The 26,007-nt window shown below is 44.2% G+C and overlaps 1 protein-coding gene across 1 annotated transcript; it reads right to left on the bottom strand.

The window, feature by feature from the left end:
- Nucleotides 1-633: 633 nt before the first annotated feature.
- On the bottom strand, nucleotides 634-25,374 carry LOC137610793 (fibroblast growth factor receptor-like 1). The gene is made up of 7 exons (XM_068338608.1): nucleotides 25,026-25,374; nucleotides 24,303-24,398; nucleotides 9,387-9,659; nucleotides 4,132-4,218; nucleotides 3,397-3,681; nucleotides 2,458-2,811; nucleotides 634-2,082 (listed from the first exon to the last, which is right to left on the bottom strand). The coding sequence occupies exons 2-7, from the start codon at nucleotides 24,385-24,387 to the stop codon at nucleotides 1,631-1,633; spliced, it is 1,536 nt and encodes a 511-aa protein (XP_068194709.1). The 5' UTR covers nucleotides 24,388-24,398; nucleotides 25,026-25,374; the 3' UTR covers nucleotides 634-1,630.
- Between the last annotated feature and the right edge of the window lie 633 nt (nucleotides 25,375-26,007).

Here is a 26,007-nt window from a genome sequence, read left to right as displayed (position 1 = left end):
TGTATAGTGTGTGTATTTAAAGGTTACGTGACTCTGAAGCCCCAGTCCAGAACTTCAAGCTGATTTCTTTATCAAACTCACATGTTTCAAGACCCAGAGCTCATTCCCATCCTACAATAGTACTTAGAACAAAACTAGAGCTCACCTGACACAATAGTCCCCTTCTCCCCCCAGTGCAATCTCTGGATACTGTCACATCACTCCCAGAGCAACACAATGTACTTCTTAAATAGTGAAAGGAAATCCTAGATTGGAGCTGAATGAGGTGGTAGTGTGGACCAGGAGGGGGAAGCAGTGAGAGTGGGTTTTATATTTTATGGGGGGAGAAGATGCTGGTCACTTGGTGTAGTCTTGCAGGACCCATCACTCATCTAGAAAGGGACCTGTGTGATACTGCTCTTGTGTCTGCAGTATCTATTCACTCATTCATCCCAGCAACTTCTGTCCCTCTGCTGGCTGCCCTCTGAGTCACCCTCACTTCAACTCAGTCAAAGGAGGAAAGCTGACCTGCCTCAACCGTTATCTTATTCACTGGACTCTTCCACCTTTTGTTGAGGAGTACAGACTGCAGCCATTGAAGAATGCCGATGAAGGGCTGAACAAATGCGTTACTCACGACAACTGAACTGGAGTCAGGTCATTTAATGAAACTACCAAATCATCACACTTTAGAGGATTTAGTTTTTGAGTGGAGAACATCATACAAGATTGTCAAATATAACCAAATACATACAGAAATACCTAAATACTGACATGAAGTACATGTGATTAAACTGTGACGAAATACTCAAAATATGCTATACATAAAAATACATAGATATGAAAAACACCTTACTCTGAAAAATAAACTTTAGATACAATTTTTTTTATCAAAATAAATTAAATATTCATAACTCAACTTGATTATAAATGACTACAGCTTCATAAACTGTTTGGATATGGTGGTGGTCTGCTTTTTCTCTGCATGCTACTGAATGATGGGAACGTAATCTAATTTTTTTTTAAAAACTCAAACGAAAAACCAATTAATTTTTATGTGGATTATTTCACCCCTTGCAGTCTTGGGAAAGGTTTTCATGGCATAAAAATGCTATAAAATCTCACCAGTTCAATCTATATCCTGTATATCCAGAGGACAAAACGGGAGGGATGAAGAATAGTGGTCAGCATTCCAAACACGATGCATCTTTAACAAACAAAAGGACTACCTGAGTAGGAGCGTAACAACTGGCCCCTTTGTAAATCTTGAGTTCCGTTTTCATCTTCATTCCCCAGCAGAAACACACGGAGCCTCTGCGCTCCAACAGCTGAATAAGTGAAAGTTAAAACCCAACCTCCATTCTTTTGTGACACCTCACATGGGAAAATACAAAATTCTACCACTGAGGAAGACTTTACTTCGAAAGCTGTGACTGAACTCTGCAGAAAAATGTCTTTGTCCTTCTGTATTAAGTGCACAACAAGGATTTGTGGATTTTAGTGGTGCGAGGATCTGACTGATAAAAAAAGAAAAGGAGCACCAAATATGGAAGTATGGAAACACAAGGTCTGTATCACTAGCCACTGGGCCCACAGTTCATTGTCCCTCTGAGATGCGGGAGCAGTCCGTGGGGGATGTGTTGCCCCGATGCTAACATTGGAAATGAATGTGTTGATGTTGGTGTACTTTCCCATCCACATGCGAGTGAGTGTGTGTGTGAATGTCAGTATAGATTTTGGGGTATATTTTAGATGGGATTGTTGGTCCTCCCTGGGTGAGGAGGAGCTGCTGCTGTGCTAGATACTCCTCATAGTTCACGGAGCTCATGCAGTCTTTTTCCGGGCTGGAGGAGATGGAGGACGGAGCTACCAGGCCCCTGTCCCGCTCTCGATAATGCGGCCGGTGGGATCCCTGCAGCACCTGTGCAGCAGCAGCAGCAGCAGCTGGTGTACTGGGAGGGGGGCAGTGCTTTCTGCTTTGGCAGAACCACAGCAGCACCGTGCCAAAGATGAACACTATTCCAGCGGGGATGCCAATGATGACGGGCCAGGGGAGGGAGCTGGAGGCCGGCGAGAAAACGGGTGTGATGGGAGGCTTCGTGTCTGAAAATAAGAGGACCAGAATCAAATCAAAATGTGTGTATGACTCTGAAATGTTGCTACATGTTATGCACTGGAGAGATCAGGGTTTGAAACAAACAATCTGTTTGTTGTTCTTTGGATTCACTATCTATTAGTAGCATGTTTGACATGGCACCAGTATAAAAAAAGAGAAACACCTAAAAAAACCAACTTAAAAACCAGTAAACAAAGCTATTTCATTTTCTAAATGATTCACAGAAAATTCACGTCAGATTTTAATGTCATCTTAACTTTAATTCAGATGAGCATCAGCCTGAATTACGAGATCTGATCTGACCACAGATCTGAGGTGCTGATTTGTGATTCCTGTATTTTACTGCTGCTTTACAGCCTCACCTGGCAGCACAGTGAGGAAGGCGCTGCGGAAGCTGTAGCCCATGGTGTTTGCTCCCAAGCAGATGTACATGCCAGCGTCCTCCTCCTTGGCCCGGGTAATGAGCAGCTTGTTGAGGTAGGAGCCGTCAGGTCGCGACCACACATCCCCCGTGGGCAGCACCACGAATTGGTGGTCCCCCACCTCGATGGTGGAGTTGTAACGGCTCTCTTCGTTGGACTCCACGCGTTTGAGCCACTGGATGACCGGCTTGACGTCGCTCCTCACTTTGCACTGGAACGATGTGGTGCCTCCGTAGTCCACGGTGGTGTTGACCGGGTGAGTGCCCGTCAAAACGGGCTTGGAGTTGGTCCTCTCTGTGCAGACACACAGACAAAAACAGTAAGGACGTGTTTTGACAGCCATTCTGCGAAGAGGTCTTAGTTTTCTAGACTGCTATTAGCCCCCCAAGCTCACAAGTTAAAATTGTCAGGGAGGAAGGAATACCACATGTAACATTAGAAGTATGTGTGATTCGTTTCCTCTCTTTCTTTGCTCCTGGTTGTACAGCATACATTTCTCATGGGAAGAGGTGGGGAGGGGGCCGGGGGTCTGGCAGACAGCTGGGCTTTAATAAGCTCCAGATTGGGTGGATGGTCTCTGACTTGAACACCCCCCAACCCCACCCCTTGCAAACACCAGCCTCCCTCTTCAATATGCTTCTCATCGTCATGATTACCCAGCCAGCCGTGCTCTCAGGATGAAGACTTGCCGATCGCAATCAGACATCATGCGTAGGTGGATCAGAGGAAACACTTTTTTTTAAAGTGGTTATTATTCCACAACATTTCAGCGTCAGACAGCAGCGGATGGGAGGTCATAAAAATGATTCACACAAACACAGGAAATAATTTAAATCAAAGTTTCAGCTGTATGCATTTCAGCCTCCCAGGGATACTCACGTATGACCTCGACTTTATACGTTGCGTTAATTTCGCCCGCCCGATTCGTCACCCTGCAGGTGTATTTTCCGCTCTGCTCTGGCATCAGGTTCCTCAGACTCAGGGTCCACTTCTTCTGACGGCTCTCGCCGACCTCCTGCTCCATCAGCGGCCGATCGTCCTTCAGCCAAACGATGTCCGGTTGAGGGTTTCCGCTGGCCATGCATTTGAGCCGCACCGAGCTGCCGACAGGACGAGCGATCACCCGTTTTCTCATCTTGGCGGGCTGGGTGAAGCGGGGGCGGACTTCAGGGAAAAGAGAAGGAAACGTTTAGTAACTTATTGGTGGATTCAAGACACCGGCTGACAAATGATAGTTTCAGATGTTCTTTTTTTTCCATCTTCCGCTTCCAGAAATCAATTAAGTTTTATTCGTTTTGGTCTGGTATGGTAATCAAATGGTAGTTTATTTATTCTCCAGTCGTCTGATCGATTACAGTAAAATCCACAAACAACAAGGATGACAGTGAGAGACATTAAATGCAGACACGACTTCCAGTACAATTAATTTAACAGATAGAGTTCAACATTGAAAAGACATTAACATGAATCGGTGGTTTCCAGGAGAAATAAAAACCAAAATTAAAAAAAATACGGCAACATGATTTGAAAGAGTACTTTGAATATACTTTAAATATCTGATCTGATCCTTGAATTTACAAGTGCCTCATTTATCGTGCATGATCAAGCACTTACCAAATTTTTCTGACAAGCCATCACTACCTGGAGCAGACTCAGCGCCATCAGAGATCCTCGGGCTGGTTTTATCAGAACCGGAGTCATCTACAAACACAGTGAGACAAAACAGTCAGTCAGCAGCTCAGAGAAGCAGCAAGTTGTTGGTTATTATTCCAGACAAGGAGATACAGAAAATCTATGAGCACATAATTCAACACTTTGTGAAAAAAGAAGCAGTAATAGTGTTTAAACATGAAGTAGCACATGACTTAAAAGTTTTAAAAGTGGCTAATGATGGGGATTATGTGAGGTGATTCTGTTAAATTTTACCTGAGTTAAGATATGAGGCTATTTGATGTGGTGACATAAAGATTTCGTTTTCCAACTTGGCGAAGGAATATGAAACTCTACAGCACTGAACTGCATCACAAGCTTTAGAACATCATATGAAGATTATTCAGTCAAACTATCTGTAAATTTAAAAGGACTCCAAGTGTTCCTTTTTTATTCTTCAGCACATGTTGCAACAGTAAATACGTTAACCTTTTAAAACCTCTGTAATTTATCTTTAATCGCTGACCGTGCCGCTGTCACAGCTGTTCTGGTGGCGACCCAACACCAGACAGACCCAGCAAATTGTTCTTGGCTCTATCTGAGCAAATTTGGAATTTATAGATAGGCTCCTCTGAGCTGGGTGCACGCTCAGGTCACACTCTGCAGCATTTGGAAGTAATATGATGAGTTTTCATAAGCCCAGGTCCAGGAGACAGCTGTGGAGCTTATGTCATTACCTGACATCATGCAGCAGAGCTAAGACAAGGCTTAGAAAACAATAATGAGTGAAGCCTACTCAGCAGTTTGGGATGCGTATCAACATTTTGAGTTAAGCAATGACGAGTTAACACAACCGGTGCCAATATCCGCCGCTTGACAACGTCAGGCAGATGATGGCTGACCTGGCTTTAGATCTAAAGCGAAAATTTCTCAGCATTTCTAACTAACTCCCCAACAACACACCAAGAGAAACACACACAATCCTCTGACGTATACAGGCTGTGGTACAGAATGGAAAAGGTGCTCGCCAGTTAGGAACCTTTTGTGCCTCTTTTTGATTCCGACTTTGGTGCAGCGTCAAGCTGGAATATTCTAGATGCAGTTTTGGCGCACTTGATTCCCTCTTAGGGTTTGATTGGGTCAGGTAAAAAGACCAGATGTGACTTCTAACCCCCTCATTCTGCCTCACTCCAAGTCCCCCCATAACCCTCAGAGCTCTCTAGGGTTGTCTGGGTACAAACCCTCCTTTGTTTGTCCCCTGCATCACGGAGCCCAGCCATGATGTCATGGCTATTTGAAGGGGTTTAACTGGCCAACTATAATAACCCATTCCTTTAAAAAACTGCCTCCACTGGAAGAAATATTTCTCTGTTGCTCACTTGGGCTCTCTGCATTCCTGCCGGTTCCTGAACCTCCCAATCCAAACAGAACATGGTCCCACACTGCCGGGGTTTTCTTTTTGACTTTTTTTTTTTTTCCTGAATCTATTTCCTCTCTACTTAAAGCCATTCTTGGGAACAATGGCACCCTTTATACGTCTGTGTTGCTGAAGCTATCCCTTGCCACTATTGTCTTGATACAATGTTGGCTAACTAGACTGCAGACAGGGCAGAGGTACGGCTGTCACAGGATTTGTATCTTTGGAAGATTGACAAATAAAATAATCATCAAGCCCTCTGATTATGAGAGGTCTCTTTTTTCAACTGGAAAGTAAATAAAATCTGTAACCTATTATAGAATCGGAGATCAAACAAGAAAATAAGGAATACTGTATGAAATCCAAATAGGTTTGCGAGGCAAACGGAAAACATAATCAGATGATCATTCCATGAGTTAATGTTCCATGAGAAAGTATAAACCTGTAGAAAATGCAATCAGCCTTTTTCTACACAACTTAAAATCCATTCATGATCTGGTGTTTTAGGTCCGATACGGTCCCCTCCCATTTCATTCACAAATCCAGTCACAGGAAACTGGTCACTACACACACTCTCCCCTGGCCTCCTGTGTCAGCTGAACCAGAGGAAAAAGCCTGATGATTTGAGGTCAAAATGAGCTCCAGATGTTGGGAACATTGTAATGTCCAGGGAAAGTTATGCACAGTGGCCTTGCATCACACTCTAGATATCTCCAAACAGCTACCACATGTGATCAGTCACACATGGGGCAGTTTATCCAACAGTTGGCCAAACAGCGTCTCCAGAGAGGAGCCAAATGCAAAATGTGCCGCGGGAGCCAAGATCTCCATGTAGGAATAATGAGCACTGCCAGTGCCGTGTTAGCCCGGTAATATATTATCTGTGCAGACATAAACATTAAAATCCAATCCTATAAATGTTAATATGACAATCCCATGGTAATGCTGACATGAAGCCTGCTGCAGCCCAAGCCCTCCGAGGACGGAGGATGATACATGCACTACTCTTCCGCAAGGGGGGGGGGTGCTGAGAGGTGTTTGGAGGGCCAGTTGTCAAGAGACCACCCCAAACACGGCCAAAACAACCAGCTGGAGGGATTGAGGAGGCGCCATGTTGCACTGACTGACCAGATTCTTTAGATAGCTCGGGGGAGGACAGACTGTCCACTGGCAGATGGAAGGACCTCTCCAGCCCTCCTTCTGACATCACCCAGCAAACCCCCCTACCACCATGTCTTCACTGTTTCTTTATCTGATCGTCTTTTTTTTCTGCTTGGCTTCTCCGCCGGGTCCAAGGCGATATTTAAAAACTCGTACTCTCCACGTTAAACCTTGAACTTGAACAACAGCCAGACTTTCGTTGACCTCTCCCCTCTGACTGCCACAAAAACTGACTGCAGTCGGGGTTTTTTCCCCCTGCGATCCAGTAAAAATAATATATTATGAAGTGTACAATATGTGGAGCTGTGCTGGGAGTGTACTTTGTACATTTAAATATCTGCCCTTATCTTTTTTCAGCTCTATAATGGGCTTCTCAGTAAATCACTACAATTATGCATATGCTGCTAAATTAAAACAGCTTAAAATGAGGTGAATCAACGTCACCAGAGCTCACGGTTAATGATTATCACAGCATATCGACTGCATTACGTGACTTCAACCATGGAACTATTTTGACAATGAGGCCCCCATAAAGGCATCCAGAATGCAAAGAGCTCTGATGGAACAATTACTTAAAAAAACAAACACAGTGGTGTTGGCGTGCCAGCACTTAATGGGATGACAGACGAGAAAGCAGAAAGGGGGTGGTTGGGTAGGTGGAGGCGGGGGGGAGGGGGCTGTTTAATATCTTGTCAGCTTGACACGCATCCACTACCACCAGAGGACAAGTAGGAAATGGAACAAACCAGATCAGGATTAAGAGTCAGGCCAGAAAGTCTCTAGGTAAGTCCATAAAGGGCAAAAACACTCCTGATAGAAATCTCAAGGAAATATGCTTCCAAGAAAGAACTTCCACAGTATTTTCTCTGAACGTCATCTCTGAGTGGGAGTAGAGCGTCGCTTGCAGTCAAATTGAACTGATCTCTAGCGTTCAGAGACGCCGTTCTTCTCACTCAGCTGCACAGCAGCAGACAAATAACCTGTCACGTAAAACACCCCGCATGGGAAAAGTAGTTATCTATCACTGAGATGAATTGGCTTAATATAAGTGTGTGTTTGTGTGCGTGTGAGTGCACAAACCAAAGCTTTAAGCTGTAAAACCAATATCTAAATCCCCAAAAAATTAATTCCACATGCATGCGTAGTGTTTGGCTCTAGAGCAGAGACAATTACTTTATTTTGAAAAATAAGCTGTCTCACATGTAAGACAGCCCAGAGGTCTTAACTCCTCGACCGAGACAACTTAAAGAGCTTCCACATCAACTCCAGCTCCGGACGTTACTTCACGTGTCAACGGTGGATTTTCTACAACAAACACCAAGTCTGAAATAAGCCTGAACAGAAGTCTGAATAAAAACATCTACGGATGTATTTCTCTATTTTTTGTAGTTTCAACTGCAACTTGAAATAAACTGTGTTTACCTCCTGCTGTTGAAAAAAACATTTTTTTTACAGACTTTATCCATCACATCAACAGAAACCCATGATGGCGGCAGCATCCAATCACGGTAGCCTTGAAAATGACAGAGTAGCTGCCAGTCGTTGCATGATTGATTCTGAACGTTATTCCACACAGAATCGTTCGGTGCGTGTTAAACCTCAGAGAGTCTTTTAAGTGCAACGCAGACACAGACACAGACATAGCCACGTCTGATTTTGTTACTATATAGCACTGCTGCAGTATAAACCTTGACATTATGGCTGGCTTGGTGCCACCGTGTCCAACCTTTCATTTTAGCACGATCAGCAGACACCCTCTCTTTGAACTTTGTGGCGACTTCATTGGGGGGGGGGGGGGGGCGAAAAGGGGTGGGGGCCCAAAAATAAACCATGGTCCCATCTATTCCCAACTCACGACCGTGATTTACAACAAAAAACAGTGTTTTGTGAAGTGCCCTGTGTTTTCCACATCTGCCTGATTATGGCTCTTCCGCTGAGGACCGTCTGTTGAAGGTCGGGCTGCAGCTCGTCCTATGAGTGTGAAGGCAAGAGCACAGATTCTGACCCTAATTAGGCATCTTTGAGTAATTAGACTAAACACAGCCTTCAGGCTCCCCTTCGCTCATTCATCATGCTCTGCCCTCACGCAGGGGAAATACACTAAATGCAAAACTACAGAGTAACACACTTTGTTGGACTGGAGTTCATTCTCCCGGTCCCGTTCAAGAGCCGTGTCAGAGTCGTGAAGGCAAACTGGAACCAGTCGGCCCAATGTGTTTCTGATTGCAGAGCTGCAGACCTCCTGCCTCCACCGAGGAGCCTAAGGAAAAGGAAGAGCTCGAGATCCAATTGAGTCACAGAGGATGAAGGGGTATGAAACAATATCCCACCCCGCTGTTGACTTTGGGCAGGGAGAGGTAGGGCCTGTAACACGTACAATAGATGAGAGGATCATACTATAAACCTTCCGAAATCCACTTGTTTTAGACTGTGACCTCCGTAACTGATGCTGTCTCACAGCATCTGAACTGTGGAGAGAATTCCGAATGCCAAGTTACCGGTATATGACATAAAAACCCCACAGCAGGAGGTGATGTGTTCTGATAGCAAATCAGAAGACTGACTCAGTGGTTTCAGCTCCAAAGGTGAAGACACATATTAAAGACGCTACTGTGGTAGATAAATCTCTGTCTGTACTCACCGATGACAATCAGAGTGTAGTTGACGTTAACGCTGCCGAAGCCATTGGTGGCTTTGCAGACGTACGTCCCCGTGTCGTCCACCTCCACCTCCTTGATCTTCAGCCCCATCCGGAGAATACGGAAGCGAATCCAGCCACTGTGGATGTTGCGCCCATCTTTGGTCCACATTATGAGGGGAGGAGGGTCTCCTTGCACTGGACACGGCAGCTTGATGGCGCTGCCAAGGCGAGCCGACTGCCTGTGAGAAACCTTTTCAGACACCCGAGGAGGCCCTGAGAAACACAGCAACATAATAATAGTGTGTCATTCCATGAAAATACATTTTCATAAAGGGGCACCCACCCCCACACATCCTACTTTTACCTTTTTGGAGATATGCTCCCTTTTCCAAATTAAGTGGACGTAGTTGACGTTGAGCTTTTGGTGCTCAAAATTCAGTTTAAAAAAAAACCTCCACAATAAATAAACCCAAAAAAAACAAAACAGCAAACCAGTGATCGTGGGCTGGTTACCCAACAGAATCAAAAGATGTTGTTGTGAGCAGTTTCATCTTGGAGCCATTCCGTCTGTACCACCACACAGGAGGAAGGATCTTTTGTTCATAACGGAGGGTCTGTCGAGTTCTTTAAATGTATCGCTTGCGCTTTGAAGAAACTAATTACCATCTTGTTCTAGATCTTTAATCAACTTAAACTCACAGTAGAACGACCCTTCAAGATAAAGCTATAGTTATCCTGATGTACAAAGCGTTTGATTCATTCTTAATAATCTTGATGTAAAAAAAAAAAAGACAAGATTACAACATACTCAAATAGAAACATGAATACAAATTGTGGCAAAAAATATGTTTAATCTATCTGGCAGAGCTAATTTCACCACAAATTACCCTTCTTGAAATTTAATCTGAACGTTGAAGCCAACATGCTTGTTAAGTCCTTAAAGCACCCACAGGACTGTAACTTGAACATCTACACTCTTCATGACATCTGAAAAAGCCTGACATCTGCTCATGAAAATCTTGTCGATCGATCAAAAACCACCCAATTAGGTGCTGAACAGACTTTATGGTGAGACTGATTTGCCAGCAGCTGCTGCAGAATGACTTGTTTCCTTCTTCCCTCTTCCGTTAATCACAATGAAGGCCCTTCATGGAGTCCTTATCCCCAGAACAGGCAGTGATCTGAACTACAATACACTGAACTCACCATTCAACTTCATTTTTATAATATATTTAAGGTACGTGAAATGAGAAATTACAAAAATGAGAAAGTGTGAAAACATTAGCTTCATTACTAAATTTTCAGATCTGATCCGTATTCCCTCGATTTCAATCGGCTCGGTAAACAGCTCAGACGTGGGCAGTGGAATGAGATCGAGGCAATTTGTCATCTTTTTGTTTGATTACCCGGAAATGTTGAAACCAGATTGTAATAATTGGACAAGTTCTGTTGTCCAGTGGCTGCACAGAGAGGGTGAAGTGTTCTGGCTCTGGTTTTGCGTAGCGTGCGAGAGATCAAAGGGATAATGGGGGATGGTGGGGGGTCACAGCAAGACGGACAGCGGCCTGTTCTCCCAGCTCCTAATTGGCTCAGGTCTGCTCCCTCAGATCTGGTGAAGTGGAGCGGGCCAAAACCCCCTGTGATGGTGTTAGAAGGCCCGCGCCGCTGCTTGCACAGCAACAGTGTGTTGTAACCCCCCCAACAAAAACTAAACAAACCCCAAAAGTTACTGAGCAGACGAGATCCGGGAGACAGACGGGGGGGGTGGGGGGCTATGGGAGCGAGCGACGGGGAGGAAACTGCAACCGAACCCCGAAGCTGCAAGCAGAAGGCCTCAAAGGTACACAGCGCTCCGTCTGTGCCTCCGAAACAAATGGTCAGTCTGGTAGCAGTAAAAACAATGGGGAGGGTGAACACACACACACACACACGCACGCACACACACATTCCCTTGGTGCATTTTATAAGTAAGCACACACATATGGCAATAAAGGCAACTCCAGCTGCTGGTACATCACCTATAATGCTGGTTACATAAAAAAAAGCTGTACTTGCTCATAATTTCTATAAAAAGGTAAAACTCGTGCCACAAAGTTCGGTGGAAAAAACGTTGAACTTGTGAACGTAAAACCATCGCAAACCTTCCATTTTCGTTTCCATGTTTTCTCGACCATGCATGGACACAGACACGCTCACAGTTTTCCTTCCTCTGTGCGGACGGCCCACACCGAGCTCAGGAAATTGTAAGTGTCATTGTTTATGTCTGTTGACAAAATGGGACCGCAGCTTTTTGGGCTGTTGTCAGCTGGCCCATATCTCACGTCACTATCTCGCAGCAGAACAGAGGCCCTCACTGTTGAGTTCTTACCCTGCAGACTCTGCCTTTGGACCGCTAGCAGGTCACAGCCTTGGCTCGGTGCTGGAGCCGCTCACATGGGCCGACTTGATCCCAAGAGAACTCAACTGCCTCGCAAAAACACTGACACATTTCTAGGAAACTCTTAAACAAATAAACTTTAGTTGTCTCTTCTAAATTATTGTCTTTCGTGCCATTCCTTCAGGATTAACGGAGAGGACTGACTGAAAAAACAAAAGTCTGACTTAAGGCAGCGGTGTGGCGGAAACAAAACACACTGACCCAGCATAATTATTGCTCCTGTCAAACAAATGTTTTCTGAGAGTTAAAGGAGATGCCTTCAGATATGTTCTCCTCAAATAGTAAAAAGATACAGCAGCCCTGTTGGACCTCTATACGGAGTTCAGACTCCTTGACTAAACCTCAGACTTGATAGGATCTGGTCTTCGCTGACAAAATCCCTGGATCTGACCCGAATATTAAGTCTGAAATGATCTACCAAAAATTACTGGCATCTGAAATGTTCCCCAATACCAAGCACAAATGTTAAACATGTCAGAACTTTTTCACATCCCTCTGAAGATGACAAGATGACACAATAAACACCTGAACGCTGATGCAATGCAATCAATGCCTCGACCTTGTTGATGTTTCATTCAGGTAAAACCACAAAAGAGTTGTTGGTGAATGATGGCGGTAAAGTTAATGACATAACACACATATTCTGTGCTAACGGAACTCTTCATGAAACCCAAGTACTGTATGGGGCCACAATTGTTGATTCTTCCTCTTTCCTGAACAGCAGACAGAGTCACGACTGACCAGTTTCATTGATGACACATCGCTGAAACATCGTTTAGGGTCAAACTGGGTGCATATTCTGACAGTGAGGATCAAAGATCATCATGGAAGACAAATTTATAATTGGCTCACACTGCTGTGCTATTCCTTTGATTGTGGACTCTTTATGATGTTGAACTTATGTTATTCGGGACTCCAACTCCTGAGCTTTTTGGCTTGGACCAAGTGATAAAACAGCTCTGCCTGGTGCAGCAAGCGTGAGGAATGTGCAACAAATGATTTCCTCCCTCTATCGCCGCTCTTTCAAAATGCTTTTGAAGTCCTTTTGAAAAACAAGACATGAAGAGGTGGTGAAATCAAGGACATCGCCTGAATAACTTAATAAGTATTTGTGTGGTGTGCATGATCACCATCTTTTCTTCAACAGGGACTCTCCTCCTCCTCCTCCCTCTCAAAGAGAGATTCTCTTGACCTTGGAGTTGAAAGCATTGCAGTTATCACATAGAGGCCCTCTGTACAAAACATCTTTTTTTTTTAGAAACTTTAAATGAATGCCTTATCGTTTTGAATGTAGATACCTTGTTGAAGATATGGAGTCACTGTAGACGTTACCACAGCAGCATTTTTCTCTGTTGTTGCTAACTAAACATTACGCTCCTCCACAGAGGCTGTGACGAATTGGAATCTGACAGATTTATGAACAAATGTTGAAAGTTTACTCAAATTGTAAGAATTGTTAGCTGCTCTCTAAATGGAAAAATGATACCCATGACCATTTGGGTTTTCCCGTATGGCGGTGTTTTGACGGTGCTCCCACTTATAGCTGAACCCCACGCGTGAAAGGAATCTTTCATAGCGCAGGAAGAGGAGGAGAGGGGCTGGCGTCTCGAAAAATTTGCTCTGTTTTCCTTTGCTCCATTTGATGAAAGATTATTTTAACTTTAAATAAGAGCCATTCTTGTCATTTCGACTAAATATAGCCAATTTTGCAAAACCTCGTGAGCGGGTTAATGAGCTGTTGATCTGACATGCAGGCATTCACAGAGGGAAATGTCAAAGAAAAAAAACCAGAAAAAAAACCCTAACTACAAAGGCTGCCAGATCTGATCAGCATTACGTGTGCTGGTACTTCTGACTACAATATTTTCCACACTGTAAGGCGCACTGGACTATAAGGCGCACCTTCAATGAAAGGCCTATCTAAAAACTTTTTTTCATATATAAGGAGCACCAGATTATGTGGCGCACTGTCAGTTTTTGAGAAAATTAAAAGCTTTTAGGTGTGTCTTATAGTGCGGGCAGTACTGTATTTTTGTCACCTGTGGTTTTGTAGTGAAATGTACATGCATTTTTCATCCCAAAGTGCTGTGGTCTGTCTACCCACTGCATACAAAGGATTGCCTAGACTTTCAGATTACTGCTGTAATAACAAATACCTGGAACCTCAATACAAGATGTAATTCTTCAAACAACTCTAACAAAAAGGATTTAGTTCTGTGTCTCAAACTGCTTTTGGAAGCTGCCAACTTTAAAGTGACTCGTTGCTGAACTGAACACTGATCTGAGCGACTTCAATGTGTTGTATTTACACAAAGGATAAAAGGCAGAGAGACACAGAGAAGCAAGAGAAAGCTTCTTCCTCCTAAGGAGCGTTGTGTTAGCTCAGCCGACCATATGACAGCAGGCAGCTCCCAAACATGAGCGAAGAAGTTTAATGGAGCCTGAGCTCCCAGGGAAATATTCTATCATGCATCTCTTAAAACCTTGAGAGCCCTTGTATACTTAAAAAAACGGGGGAAAAAAACAAAAAACAAAATGGATGGAATAAAAAGTAAAAAGTTAGCTTCAAGGAACATGAGTGGAAAGAATGAAATTGTACCAAAAAAAAAAAAAAAACCTGCTTGAAAGACAGAAACAGAATCCCGAGCCGGTGGCTTTGCTCGATCCCGGAGTGACTGGGTGAGGGTGAAAGGTGAGGTGGCCGCTGCAGCTCAGGGAGTGTGTGAAAGGCCAGAGCTCCTGTGCAAAGCCAGCCGCCGCGCTCGGCTATACATTTCACAAGCGGAGATAACAATCAGAATAAAACAGTGAGAGAGAACGAGAAAGGGACAGCCGACAATTCAAGAAAGGCGGTCAGGTGTGTGTGTGTGTGTGTGTGTGGGGGGGTTGACACCGTCAAAGGGGGACTGGATCTGTCGGGTGGCTACAGAGGCTGTTCTGACAGCAGCGGGGCAGCAAAGGGTGAAGACTGTAGTCTTTTCTTACTCCTCCAGACGTCCTACTCAGCAACCCCAACCAGTGAGGTAATCAATACCCGTTATTTTCTCCTCGAGGCTTTCCAATCAATAGATAAGAGCGGGGTAAGACCAGCTCGGACAATGGCTCTTTCTTTGGCGCCATCTGATGTGGGCTGAATAACAACTGCTTCAGCGGTGGGAATGGTACAGGAGGAGCTATTGGGTGACATGAGGGACTACAGAAACAGCAGGAGGGGCCAAAAGAGAAAGAAAAGGCTGGAGAGAATCAGATGCACCCGTCGATCTATCTGATTGAAGCTGAATCGCTGGAATAATGTCGCAGCTTGTTTGACTCTGAGGGCGCTTCCTTCACTAATGGCTCCAGAAAAACAGGCTCCTGTAGGTCCAAGCGTCATAAAGCTTCTGGAAACATCTCCATCATGTGGCCTAAACTTAACGGGCTCTCTACTGTGGAGCCTTTGAACTCTAAGCCGCTATATTTCATTAAACTTGACTGCGTCCTCTCAGCACCAGCTGCCTCTGTTGGAGAAAAACAGCATGTGTGTGAGCGTTTGCAGACTCTTTACAACCATCCTCTGTATCTACAGTGGCTGAAAAAAAAAAAATCCAGGCTCCAGTTTAAGTAAAAATGAAAAGTATATTTGATTATTTGCCATATAGACTGGACGGATATTTCTGTTTTCTTGAAGGAGAGCAGGAAAAAGCAGATAACATTTACACATTTAGGGCTAAAGGACCAGAAGTCCTTATGGAAAGTCAAGTTAAAAGAGGCCTTTCATACACGTATAGTATGTTAGGAGTGGTCATTTGGTCTGATCGCTGGAACAGCTTCTAACCATCTTTTCCACTGTTTTACCTGGTCTACCACTGTAAAGAGTCATGACACCATTCTGAGTTATTTTCAGTCTTATTTCTTTGCTAAAAAAATAACTCAGGTATGTCCCAGTAACACTGACTAATGCTGTTCAGGCAGTCTTCTCATTTTATTTTATTTGTTGCTGTTGGTCTCCGATGCTTTTAAAGAATTGGAACGGTAACTATAACTAAATACATTATCATGGAAGAAAATCTCTTTATATGTGAGCCATACAACTCGACTGACATGTTCCTTCAACATGAACATGGACACACCGTCCTGCTTCCAAAAACAGTCAACAGCTCAAAAAATGAGTAAAATTCCTCTGAAAACAGTCTTCAGGCATTCAGCTGTTTTGCCATCTGTGAAAACTTTTAAAGATTTACATCAGTAGGAATCAATGGGCTTGAGCCCTGATCCAAAGTTGCTCATTGGGCACTATAGAAAAAGAAAATGGCATGGGCTTAAAATGTAATCTGCACTGAATCATTTTCTCAGTTCTTTTGTCCAAAATCCAAATAAAATATGTATTTATCTAACGTGACTGACTGAATGAATGATCGTGACCACAAAAGTCCAGCATTCATTCATACATTCATTCATTCATTCTGTTTCTGGTGGAATGAAACAGACAGACAATATTCTCTGTAAATAAAACGCTCACACTGTATATAGAAGCACATGCCTGCAGCTGTGAGTCAGTCCGTCCGTGGTCCTGTCATAAAGACCGAGGTGAGAAGCACTCCAGTCGCTTTATCTCACTCCATTAGGCTAAGGCCTGGTGCACACACTGGGGCTGAGAGTGTGCTTAGGGCCACTTATCAGGGGAGAGGCAGCAGGAGGAAGACGGGGAAGGGAAAGCCAGCCAGAGAAACATGGAGTCAGACATGGATTGGTCAGATGACGAGTGAGGGACAAAAGGAGAGGCGAAGGACAGAGATGAAGGGTTAGGGCTAAGGAGACGAGGGTCGATTTAGAGAGGGGCAGGGAGCAGAGGCTAAGATGGCAGAGAGGCCTCCTTTAACACACAGCTCATGAGGAGAGGAGGGATGCTTGGGGGAGTGACGGGGGGATTAGATGGGCCCAGGCGGCAGTAACCAGGAATCCTAACAATCTCACACCCCGCTCCCTGGCTCGGGCTTAGCCTCAGCCACATGACACACTCCAACAGGCCTCCCTCTGCAGCCAGAGCGGGGCAGCGAGCAGCACCTGTTCAGAACCGTCCGACATGTTGGGAGATGGGCGAACACTTGGCACCAACAGGGATAGTGTGTAAACGCTGGGTGGCTGGAAAACCGCCTGCGTATTATCTCGTATTCTCACGATCCCGCGCTGATGTGAGGGTTTAATGGCCAAAATATTTATCCGAATGTTGCCGCTGTACTCCTCAATATCGTAGTTACGCTCACGTTCTAGTAGAAAAAGAAACATTTTGTCTTTCATTTGAAATAATGAACATGCACGCCTCTTAAAACCTGTGAAATTCCTCCAAAGAAAACAGCACGAGAAGGGAAACGGCACACAACTCACGTCGAAACCATCAACTGTGATCAGGACTCAGTAGTAGACGGGTCTTTATTTTAGTGGGCAGGATGCCAAAACACTTGGGGACCCACTGTTCTAAATGAATTACTGAATCATTCCACATTTTCATGTGTAAATGACTCAGATGAGGAAGAAAGAGAGCGAGACAAAGAGCCTCTTATGTAAGAGAAACCCAAATTTACAAACTCTCAAACATAAGTTGAAAGGTCTAATGCAGTGTTCTAACAGTTAGATCTGATTGTTCCTTCAACCATGACCTGCACATATGCTAGAATCACACCTGGACACAGCAGATGCTGCTTTGCCAGAAACCTTGGGAACCGCTGCTCCAACGAGACATTAGTGAAACTTGTTTCATTGTCTCCACCCAACAAGAGCTCTGCTTATGCTTCACGGTCTCCATCAGTCAACACCGAGGTGCATCCTGTCGCTCCCTGCATGCCTCCTCCTCGACCCTTCCGGCATTCCACACTGGGCAAAGATAAGCAACCTTTTTGTATACAGTAGATACAGTCTGGAGGTGCAGAATGAGATACAGATGCATGTTGCCATTGTTGCTCAGAGGCAGTGAAAAACTCTTCCAACTCGGACGACGCCGTCAGCGTTACGTCAGTGCGTGACGAGGACGATGATGATGATGTTCAAGGCCAAGCTTGTTGCTGACTTCTCCTCAGTTCTCCATTTGCGCGAACCCGACCCCGCGTACAGTATCAGCCAATCTCTCTGACACTTAGAAGCGCTTTGGACCAGCGCCTTTGTCAACAAGGTCTTTTGAAAAGGAGGGCCAATGACAGACTGCGATGTTAGCAGCAGTGTTTTCACAGAATGGAGCGATTCAGAGCCGTGCAGGTGGGAGGGAGATGCGAGCAGAGCAGCGGGCGAGGGGAAACAGACAGAGAGGAGACAGAGCTGGGAGAACGAAGGCGAGACAGACGGAGGGGGTGGAGGAGCTGGTAAAGCTCTCACTGACAGCAATGGGGCCTCTTGACAATCCAGGAATATTGTCTGAAATCAGTCTGTCATCGTCGAGCTGTTGAGCCTGTCATTACAATGTGGTACTCACCCTTTCACAGCGACAATTTGTCCCATGCTTTTCCAGTTCACCTTACTGCTCGGCTGCACAGAGGTCACTGCCCTCCATCCGTCTGTCTGTCTCTCTTTGTGTTCATCTGTCCGTTCAGTCGTCGCATTGAAACATCCCTTCAACCAGGCTGCAATAACAGCAAACTGGTTGAAGGCGTGGTGAGGTACGGCTTTGAGGAAAATGCACATCAATATGCTAATAGCTAATATGATGCTAATATTGAAGTTAGCATGAGTAGTATTTTTCCTTCTTAATTTAGAGCATTTGCATGAAAACAATTCCAAAAGGTGCAGCTGAATCTGTGGAGAAAGTCACTGGATTTATAAATACTGGATCAACATGAATTATGGTTTTGGATTTGTGTGTATTCAATCCATCCTCTTGAGAATATCTAATATTTCATGATGCTTTACTTTATTTCTGAGGACATTAGAATTGAGAAATAACTGCAGTCATATTGCAGTCTGGAGGAACTGACCAACAGAAAAGTCCTTCGTCCTTTCACTACGATTAAAAATGAGCAGGAAGCGAGGTCAGTTGATTTCAGAGTCGGTCGTCATGTTAAGGCTACACCCAGAGTGACTAAATGTATGGAGCTTTTCTGCTCCTTTTGCCAGGCCTCTAACTCCAAGAACATTCAAGCTGGGGGCAGATCCCAGTGCACGAGGAAATCAAATCAGTTACCCTGCATGGTGCAGAAGTCCAGACTGGGATAGCAGTAGCTCTGCTATAAAATATGACAGATTACATAGTGTTTGCTCCTGAAATGATTTTTCCTCCCTTATCCTGTTCTCCTCATCAAGTCAAAGCAGAAAAATATTTTTCCAATCATTCCTCTTAATGAAATATCAGTGCTTCTTTGCCTCCCTGCTTCTTCTCCTAAGTGGAGAGAGGCTGCTGCTGGACTGAAAACTCCCATTTAGAGGCAAATCACCCAGATCAGACTCTTTATAAGCTCAATCAATGGGGACAAAGCACACAGAATTTCTGGGGTCACTCAAAAGAATCGTTAATGAAAAACAAAGTGGACGTGAAAAAGCCACAAAGCCATGTGGGGTCTCATTGAAGCTCATCAGGGGTGAATTGAAAAGGAAGGGGGTGGTGGGGTTGAGGAAGGGAGGATGGAAGAGGCTGGAAAGGGAGTCAGGGTGTGTGTCGAAGACAGCGGAGGCCTCATTCAGCGCTTGTTATCCCAGCTGTCCTCTGGCTCGGCTTTCTTCAGGCTCAGCCAGCCATCGCTGTTGCCACCACCATAACTTTCAATCAACCTTTTGACTGGAGAACGGTATGGTTGGTTGTGTTTGTGCATGTGTCTGAGTTTTTTCAGGAGGCCAGTTTATTCTAAAGAAAGCCACAGAGAAAGGAGAAGGAAGAAAAGCAGAGAGGAAAAGTTTTTTGGGCGCGGTGTTCGCGTCCGATAACAGATTACAAAGATGATTACCACCAATGTGTTTCCCAAAATCATAAATCGATTGAAGACATTCAAAGACTCGATGCCAGAGAGAAGTCAAAACCAGGAGAGGAAGCTCATCATCATATCGCATGCAACAGGTAGCACCGCTGCCTGATTTGGCGCTCTGATAAGTCCAAAGCGCAGATTCAAGCAGGCTGTGGCAAGCAGTCAGATGGACCCGATTACTGCAGTTTATATCAGCCTTTTATTCACTAACATCACAATGACAACTGGTGAACTTGTCCAAACCTGCTCTGCAATGTGGTGAAAGCTGCCATCACAAAAAAAATACAGTATACATATGATTTTCAATGTTGTTGCAACAAATCACTTTAACCCAAACCGAATGCAAGAAGACAGATTTTTTTATACCTCCTGCATGTGGATGGGTGCAAAATCATCACACATCAAATACGAGACTTCAAAATAACAGACAAAGAGCATTTGGCTTCTCCTGTTGGAAGCTCACTGCGTCACGAGAAAGGAGGCTTAAACAGACGGATTGCTAAAGACAAACATTTCCCACTGTGGAGCTGAAATGTTATTCTAAGGTCACTTGTAAAGTTCCAGGGAGGCTGACCCAAACCTACAGGCTCACTGCTAGTATTTCAGTCCACCGTGTAGCGCAGTAGAGTGGAATCCAGCATCATCTAATATGTATTTTACACCAAACAACTCTCAATTAACAGAAATATATCAGATAATTCCTGCAAGTGAGACCAAAGACGGGCATAAAGTCGGTTATCATCTGATCGGTGACAGTCTGGCACCTCTGTGAGCAGCCACATGGGTTTTGTTCAGGTTAAAGCAAGCAAAAGGAATTCTATTTAACAGAACCCCAGTCCATTCAGCCAGCAGGAAGAGTGTGTGTGGTCTGAAAACACTCCCAGAGCCAACTGCCCAAACAAACTAATGAGCATTGTACACACACACACACACACACACACACGCACACACACACACACACACACACACGCACGTGCACATACACACGCACACACACACTTTTGTGTGTTAAAATGATTCTTTGAAAAGAAAATTAAACAAAAAAAGGAAATTAAGTTCTCCTCATTTGCATGGAGGCATTAGCATACAGCTGAAAGCAGACAATGCTTTGTTGAAATTCCACATGAATGCTAATTGAAGTGTCCATTAGAGTCAGTCAATGAGGAGAGTGTTACTCACAGGGATTATATGACCCTGCTAAAGTAAACACTGACTGACCTCCATTACGTCTACTTATCACCGCCACAGCCCTTTCCTTTCTTTCCATCTGTAGGGTAAAAGTCTGACACATTCCTCTCTCTCTGAATGCTTCCTTCGAACCGACGGGGGTCACAGTAATTTGCTGAAAGATGGAGAACATGGATTGTTCAAAAGTTATTTCCGTGATAGATGGGAGAATCCCAGCAGGAGGAATATTATTAATATTATTTCCACCTGGATCAAAGTAGCAGGAATAGCTGTTTCTATTCCTCTAACGTTACCAAATTTTCCTGGAATGTCTCATTAGCTTGACTTTTTTCTGGGCAACTCCAGCTGGCTTAATAGAACACACACATGTATATTCAGACACACAACTTCTGATCACACACATCCAAAAGGAAGTCCCCAGTCTGCTGTGAGCTCTAATAGACAGCAAATAATTCTGGTCAACTGGGATGAGGAGTGTTTAAAATTAATCACTGCTGCTCTGTCCAAGCTGGGGGTCTGCCACACATAATAATCCATCCATTGTTCTCCACAAATGGACCCAGACTCAGTAAATAGGCTGTATAGGGAGCTGAGGAAGGCTGTGTGGGAATAAAGGTCAGCTCATGCCTTGTTTTAACGACGGAACATTAACTTAACTCACTTCCTTCAGCTTAACACTGGTAATAAATGGGAAGAAAAGCAGAGAGAAGCTGTGGAAAAGCAGGGGGACATGTGTCAGAGGGGTGTCTGACAGCGGTGGCTGTCTGGGTTTGAATAAGACCAAGTCGGAGGCGACGAATTGCAGGGTTACTCAGAATAGAGTCGAAGCAGAAGATGGTAGGTGTTTGACTTCCTTCTAATTTCCCTGCTAAATATGGGCTTAAAAACAAAATTTAACGTGAAACAGATTTTTTTTCTCGAAAATCCAAATAGAGTATAAAAGTGTGACTTGGTCATGGGCTGTAAAAAGGAATGTACTATATGCCCTGAGCAGCTCAGCATCTTGGCCCAATATCTAGAACACCCCTGTTACACCTTCTTACTATTCAAGAGCTATTTAAAAAAATAAAAAGGACTTTTGGGCATTTGAGAAACGAGCCTCATTACGACGAAAGGAAGTGGAAACCTGTCTGGGAGCCAAATGGCCTCGTGATTTTAAAAGCCCATGGCAAACAATTTATCACATAGTACCTTCTTGTTATGAAACCATGATGTAACTGCTATTAAATGTATACGTTCCGATAGGGTTACAGGGCAGTTTGCATCCTCTAAACGTCACCAGATGGCTCCAGGGATGAAGCAATCACGTGTGGCGTTAGAGAACGCGAATAAAGCAGAGTCACAAACATGGTCAAGTGAACACAACTTTTTTTTCTGTTGTTGCTTTTTTTGCCTGTTGGTAATTAAAATGCAATGCAAGCAGCACCACTTAAAGTGTGTGTGTGTTCATTGTTAGCTAGTCCTGGCACATAACACATGACACCTGGTGCCTCTCTGTTTCTCCCAGGGTGCATTTCTGCAGATCCATGTGTTCAGTCTGTTGCATTCCTCAGTAAGTGGAACCCAGTGGTCCCCGGGCCTGTCACCACATTAGAGGCTCTGCTGGGACACATCACTGAGCACCTTCTCCAGCTGTCGGGGGGGTGGGGGGGTGGCACCAGGACGGAGGAAGTGTGGGGGTTCCTAAGGGGCTCTTAAGGAATCATTCTTGCTTGGGCAGTCAAAAAGTCGCAGGAGCAGCGTGAGCTCGTGTGTGTTGGTAAAACATCTGATGACAGACAGCAACAGGCTTTAAATGGTCCAACCCAAGCAGCTGCCTTCAGGTGCATCACTTGAGATGTGGAGATAACAGCAGTAAAGAAACACTTCTGTCGCTTTACTGTTTTACACACAGTCAAAACAGGGGCCTGGTCTTTATCATGTAATTTGTATTTATCAAAGATGCCATCATACATCATCAAATTTAACCTGGACAGATTGATTTGTTGTCTTTGGCATCAGCTTGACTAATAAAACAATAAACGCTGAGTCAAACCCCCTGAACGTATTTCACTGGACGTCAGTGTCAGCTCACAGCATCGCTGCTTCTGCTGGGATGTTTGCACATCACAGACTGTAAAGCATCATTCAAAATCATCTCACTCATGCTGCCTGCCAGCTACATCTCTCCCCATGTGTGTGTGTCCTCCTCTGCTTCTGTTACCACTTTCAGAGGAATATTGAAATATGAAAAACAGACTGTTTCCTCTGGTCTGATATTAAATAATTTCAGACCCTTTACTCCATCGGATCATCGGATCCTCCTCTGGGCTCCGATTTTGCCGACATCTGTTAATTTATAAACATACAAAATTGCCTGTCTAATCTTATTTAGCCTTCGCCTCTTGTTTACTTTTTGTTTAGTCGTGCAGCGCAGGAACGTCTGCCATGTAGTGAATGGAGCATTGTCTGCAGACCCGCAGATCTAATCTCCACCACTAAACCTCTGCCAACCCCCCTCCTGCCCCCTTTCACCTTGAGCCACGATGGCCACATGTAGGTATTGTACCAATCAGACGCCTCTCGAATCCACTTCCACGCCGAGCTGGGAAATAAAGACAGTGCTATGGGGCTTTGCAAGTTCTGCCAGTGTGTGGTGTTCTGCTGAAATGTGTCTGGCTTTCAGATTTCTCCCATTAAACCAGTGTGGTTTCCAGTATTGCCCCTGTTTATTGACTAGTGGCACTGGATTGCATCAGACATGGTTCAAAAGTTTGCAATGTTGGATGAAATCATAGAAAATGATTTGACAGTTATTATGAGAGTTGTCTTTATGAAGTTAGGTATTGATTCTAACACCACAATGAACTGTGGTCACACTGGGATCTGCTCACAAACACACAGGCTGATGTGAGACCGTCCTTTGGCCAGCCTCCGGAGAGCTGGACTTCTGTTCTTTTGCCCCGGGAAGCTGATGGATGATGTTTGTTTGGTTTAGCTGGAGTGAATGTGCACACACAGACACCCACACCCACACACACACACACACACACACACACACACACACACACACACACACACACACACACACACACACACACACACACACACACACACACACACACACAGCCGTGACTAAAACACACACAAACTGGGGGTAGGGGTTGGCTTGCCCTCTCTCATTCCCCTGCCCTGTGTTGATTTTGGGCTCAGTTTAGAGATTTTTTAGTTCTTAGTTTTCCATCTCTTACTTATTGCTGCAAAAAACGTAGACTTTGATCACGCTCGCCGGCAGCCAACCAGTCGACTTGAGTTAGAATAATCTGGCTTTATCGTCCAGGCTCCAATATATTAGTGAAAAATAAAGAAGCTTTATGAAGCAGCTCTCACCTCTTACGCAGTTGGTCAGTAAAACGGCGTCCAACATGAGCAGCACAATCTTCAGGATGCCCATGCTGTCCAAAGTCAACTTCATGTTGCCTAAACCTGAAAGACACATGGTCACAGTGACACAGAGTACACACTCCAATCCAAAGGGATAATGAGGCAGAGGACTTTAAAAATCTTTTTGTTCAAGCAAATTTATCATGCTTTGATTCAAAAATACTTTTATGCAGAACGATTAAATACAGCATTGCAATACATACAAGCAATAAGACTCAGTAACTTAGTTTTTAAGTAAATGAAAAACTTTTTTTTATTGACATTAGGTCATTGCAACTATTCTCCTAGCACTTTGGGGTCTGTAAAAATTTTTGCAGGGCCAACAAGGAATGAAATGATGTAATAATATTTCAAAAATAATAAAAGTTCACAAAAATGCATGCAATAAAAGTTGAAACGATCACACACTGCGTTTTTATATTGGGCTAGGAGTACAGTGAGACGCTGACGTTTGGGGTCTGTCTCGGGTTGGGGGGTTTGTTGTAAAATTTAAAGTCTTAGTCAGCGGAGTAAAATAGATGGACTTAGATGGAACCAAATGATATTTTCTGTATTTACTGTAACTTTTAAAAATGTCACACGTGCTATTTATTTGTAATTCGGATAAATAAGCAACTTAAAAAAATAAATAAATAAAGAAGAGGCCAGCTAAATAAATATTCACCATACCTGGATATTCAGTGAATGAAGTCAGCCTCGCAGCAGCCGGTTTCTAGAAACGGTTTCAGCTGGAGTCCGTTTGGAGTCCATGAATCAGAGGTGTGAGCGGTCGACTTCTCACCGACCTCTAACGGACCAGGACGCGCTCGTCTCTGACGCACACAAATGTTTTTATTAACAAAATAACATCAGACTCTTCTAACAATCGCGGCTGAAGTCCTAAATGATGACATTTCACAAACTCGGCTGCTCTCTGCAAGTCCGCTTCGTCCACCCAGTGACTTTTCCAGCGCGCACAGAGCGGAGGGTTATCGTCCGCCCCAGAGCTGCAGCTGCGGGCCAATCACAACCTGTCGGGGCCGGACGCGTTTAACTCTTTATCCACACGCGTCTGATGGCAGGGATATGAACCCAGCGCTGACAGCTTCACTCTGCAGAGTCGGAAGTAGGATGCTATATAAAAATCATTGCATTATCTTTTTTTTTTTAAATGAGAAAACTTTCCTGCTCATTCCTCTTTATTTGAGAAAGTCCTCTGACTTACGGCTGCGCATCAGAAACTTAAATCTCCACGTTACCATTTAAACGCACAACTCGGAAGTTCAGAGGTTTACCTGAAGCAACATCTTGTTCAACGTCGGACTATTTTTTCCCCCCCTGTATTTTACGGTAAATAATAAGAAAAACAAAGTTCAAGGCTTCGTCTTTCCTCCGTAATGCTGATAAATAACATTTAGCCACGGGGAGGTGCTGCCCCCTAGTGGTGGAGTTCGGATCAGTTCATTAATAAAGGCCGTTATACTGACGCGTTTGTTTGTAGTTTACAGTCTCTGGCAAAATTATTCACGGCCTTTGACTATTAGGTTTGTTAGCAAAATACAGTGTTTATCAGCTTACAACGACTAAGTTAAACAAAAATTATTTAAATCACACAATAAGACGGTTAAAAAATGATATGAAAAAATACTACTTTAATTAGACAAGTCTTACA

The sequence above is a fragment of the Antennarius striatus genome, chromosome 17, assembly GCF_040054535.1.
Source record: "Antennarius striatus isolate MH-2024 chromosome 17, ASM4005453v1, whole genome shotgun sequence".
Classification (NCBI taxonomy): domain Eukaryota; kingdom Metazoa; phylum Chordata; class Actinopteri; order Lophiiformes; family Antennariidae; genus Antennarius; species Antennarius striatus.
The sequence above is the reverse complement of the archived record's forward strand: the minus strand, read 5'-3'. Positions and strand labels throughout refer to the sequence as shown.